Genomic DNA, 3,367 nt, shown 5'->3' on the forward strand with positions numbered 1-3,367 from the left:
GGTCTGTATGAATAAGGAGGAGGAGGAGGGGGAATCGTAGTTTTGAAAGCACAGGAAGGGATGGAACGTTATGATACTCTATTGATATTGTAAGGAAAGACCAGAATATGATGATGTCACATTGATGATGCCACTTTTGAATAAAGTCTRCTTCRGACCCCCAGGAGGACCAGGGTTACACGACCCATGTGAGAAGGAGCTGACCAACACCCTGACGGCCATGACAGACGAGGAGGCTGAGGCCATCACCTACAATGCACAGGTACCACCTCACTTCACACCTGTGGAACTTGTCACTTATAACTCGTGGGATAAATAACCTTGCCMGAGACCTGATGCCCTGTGCTAATGCCCCAAGGCTTTYGCTCAGTGGGCTAACACAGTCTTGTGGCATGCAGGAGACCTAGGTTTCAACCCAATCGGTCATTACCCATAGCGTCCAGGTAGAGTCCTCGGTGTAGTTGTCTGCAGTGAGTGTTTCGTTTTGACAGCAGCTGGCCAGTGGGGCGCCATCCTCTTATCTCTTCTGTAGCCTGGAGATTAGACTCCTGTCAGACAGGGGAGAGCCCTTAAAGATGCTCTGCTCAGCTACCTACTCTTATCTGGGCTCTGGGCTGTGGTGAGTGGAGTGGGACCGCACCGACACACATGCGTGCGTGCACACAAACACACACACACCTTATCCATCCAGRCTCACCGCCTCCCACCCAGGATCTGAACCCTAATGATGAGCATGGAAAACCACTGCCTTGGCCACCGATCAATCCTGCCTCATTACCCCTGGGATGTGTGTGAGAGCCCGTATTTATGTGTATTTACAGTACATTCGGAAAGTATTCAGACCAATCTACACACAATAATGACAAAGCAAAAATTGGTTTTTAGAAATTGTTGCTAATTTATTTAAAAAAAAATAATAATAATGAAATATCACATTTACGTAAGAATTCAGACCCTTTACTCAGTACTTTATTGAAGCACCTTTGGCAGTGATTACAGCCTTGAGTCTTCTTGGGTATGACGCTACAAGCTTGGTAAACCTGTATGACTGCAACACCTGTATATATCTTCTCTGCAGATCCTCTCAAGCTCTGTCAGGTTGGATGGGGAGCATCGCTGCACAGCTATTTTCAGGTCTCTCCAGAGATGTTAGATCTCTGTGTGTGCGTGTGCGTGTGTCTGTGCCAATGTTTGTGTTGCTTCACAGTCCCCGCTGTTCCATAAGGTGTTTTTTTTAATCTGTTTTTTAAATTAAATTTTACTGCTGTCATGTGCTTATTACGAGGGTGGCTTCCGTCTGGTCATTCACAATAAAGGCCTGATTGGTGGAGTGTTGCAGCGATGGTTGTCCTTCTGGAAGGTTCTCCATCTCCACAGAAGAACTCTGGAGCTCTGTCAGAGTGACCATCAGGTTCTTGGTCACCTCCCTGACCAAGGCCCTTCTCCCCCGTTTGCTCAGTGTTGGCCGCGGCGGCCAGCTCTAGGAGGATTCTTTGGTGGTTCCAAACATTTTCCATTTAAGAATGATGGAGGCCACTGTGTTTTTGGGGACCTTCAATGCTGCAGAATTGTTTGGTACCGTTCCTCAGATCTGTGCCTCAACACAATCCTGTCTCGGAGCTCTACGAATAATTCCTTAGACCTCATGGCTTGGTTTTTGCTCTGACATGCACTGTCAAACTGTGGGTGTATATAGAGACAGTTTTCTCTTTTTCAAGATCCCAATCAATTGAATTTACACAGGTGGATCAATGAAACACAGGATGCACTTGACTCAAATTTCGAGTCTCCTACAAAGGGTCCTGAATACTTATGCATCTGTTTATTATTTTTATATAAAAAAAATTACAATCTAAAAACTGTTTTATGCTCGTCCATTATGGGACTATTGTGTGTAGATTGATGATGAACATTTTACTTAAACCATTTTAGAATAAGGCTGTAACGTAACAAAATGTATGCGAGAGAGTATGGAGAGAGAGGATGGGAGAGAGAGGATATAGAGAGGATGGAGAGAGGATCATAGAGAGGAGGATAGAGAGAGATGAGATAGAGAGAGAGAGATGAGGAATAGAGAGAGATGAGAGATAGAGAGAGAGAGGATGAGAAGAGAGAGAAGAGATGAGGATAGAGACGAGAGAGATGATGAGGATAGAGAGAGAGCAGAGAGAGGGTAGAGAGAGAGAGAGAGATAGAGAGAGAGAATGAGGATAGAGGAGATGAGATGAGGAGATAGAGAGAGATGAGGATAGAGAGAGATGAGGATAGAGAGAGAGAGAGAGAGAGATAGTAGAGAAGATGAGGATAGAGAGAAGAGAGAGAGAGATGAGGATTTAGAGAGAGAGAGAGAGAGATGAGGATAGAGAGAGAGAGAGATGAGGATAGGAGAGAGCAGAGAGATGAGGATAGAGAGAGAGAGATAGATGAGGATAGAGAGAGAGAGAGATGAGGATAGAGGAGAAGAGATGAGGATAGAGAGGAGAGAGATGAGGATAGAGAGAGAGAGAGATGAGGATAGAGAGAGAGAGAGATGAGGTAGAGAGAGAGAGAGATGAGGATAGAGAGAGAGAAGATCAGGATAGAGAGAGAGAGAGATGGGTAGAGAGAGAGAGAGAGATGAGGATAGAGAGAGCATAGAGAGAGAGAGAGATAGAGAGAGAGAGAGATGAGGATAGAGAGATGAGGATAGAGCCCGAGGAGAGATGAGGATAAGAGAGAGAGATGAGGATAGAGAGAGAGATGAGGATGGAGAGAGAAGGATGGAGAGAGATGATAGAGAAGATATAGAGAGAGATGATAGAGAGAGATGATAGAGAAGATGATAGAGGAGATGATAGAGAGAGATGAAGAGAGAGTGGATAGCGAGAGTGGATAGCGAGAGAGGAGAAAGAAGAGAAAGGATAAAGAGAGGATAGGAGACGGAGAGATGGATGGAGAGGAAGGATGGAGAGAGGATAGAGAGAGGATGGAGAGAAGGATGAGAGAGGATAGAAAGTGGATGAGAGAAGGATGGAGACGTGTTTTCTGTGTTTGTGTGTGTGTGTTTTCTGCTGTGTGGTTTTTTTCTCTGTGTTGTGTGTGGTTTCTGTGTGTGTGTGTTTCTTGTGTGTGTGTTTCTCTGTGTGTGTGTTCTCTGTGTGTGTGTGTGTGTTCTGTGTGTGGTGTGTGTTTCTGTGTGTGTGTGTGTTTCTCTGGTGTGTGTGTGTTTCTGTGTGTGTGTTTCTGTGTGTGTGTGTTTCTGTGTGTCTGTGTGTGTGTTTCTTCTGTGTGTGTGTTTCTGTGTGTCTGTGTGTGTGTGTTTCTGTGTGTGTGTGTGTTTCTCGTGTGTGTGTGTGTTTCTCTGTGTGTGTGTGTTTCTGTGTGTTTG

At 45.1% G+C, this 3,367-nt stretch overlaps 1 protein-coding gene across 1 annotated transcript in view; it reads left to right on the forward strand.

Moving 5' to 3' along the window:
* Positions 1 to 3,367, forward strand: part of LOC112069314 (spermatid perinuclear RNA-binding protein-like) — a 228,774-nt gene that overhangs the window by 202,378 nt on the left and 23,029 nt on the right. The window contains exon 8 of the mRNA XM_024136621.2: positions 165 to 262. Coding sequence (XP_023992389.2) covers positions 165 to 262 — 98 coding nt within the window. The remainder of the gene's footprint in view (positions 1 to 164; positions 263 to 3,367) is intronic.

The sequence above is a fragment of the Salvelinus sp. IW2-2015 genome, unplaced genomic scaffold (genome assembly GCF_002910315.2).
Source record: "Salvelinus sp. IW2-2015 unplaced genomic scaffold, ASM291031v2 Un_scaffold976, whole genome shotgun sequence".
NCBI lineage: Eukaryota > Metazoa > Chordata > Actinopteri > Salmoniformes > Salmonidae > Salvelinus > Salvelinus sp. IW2-2015.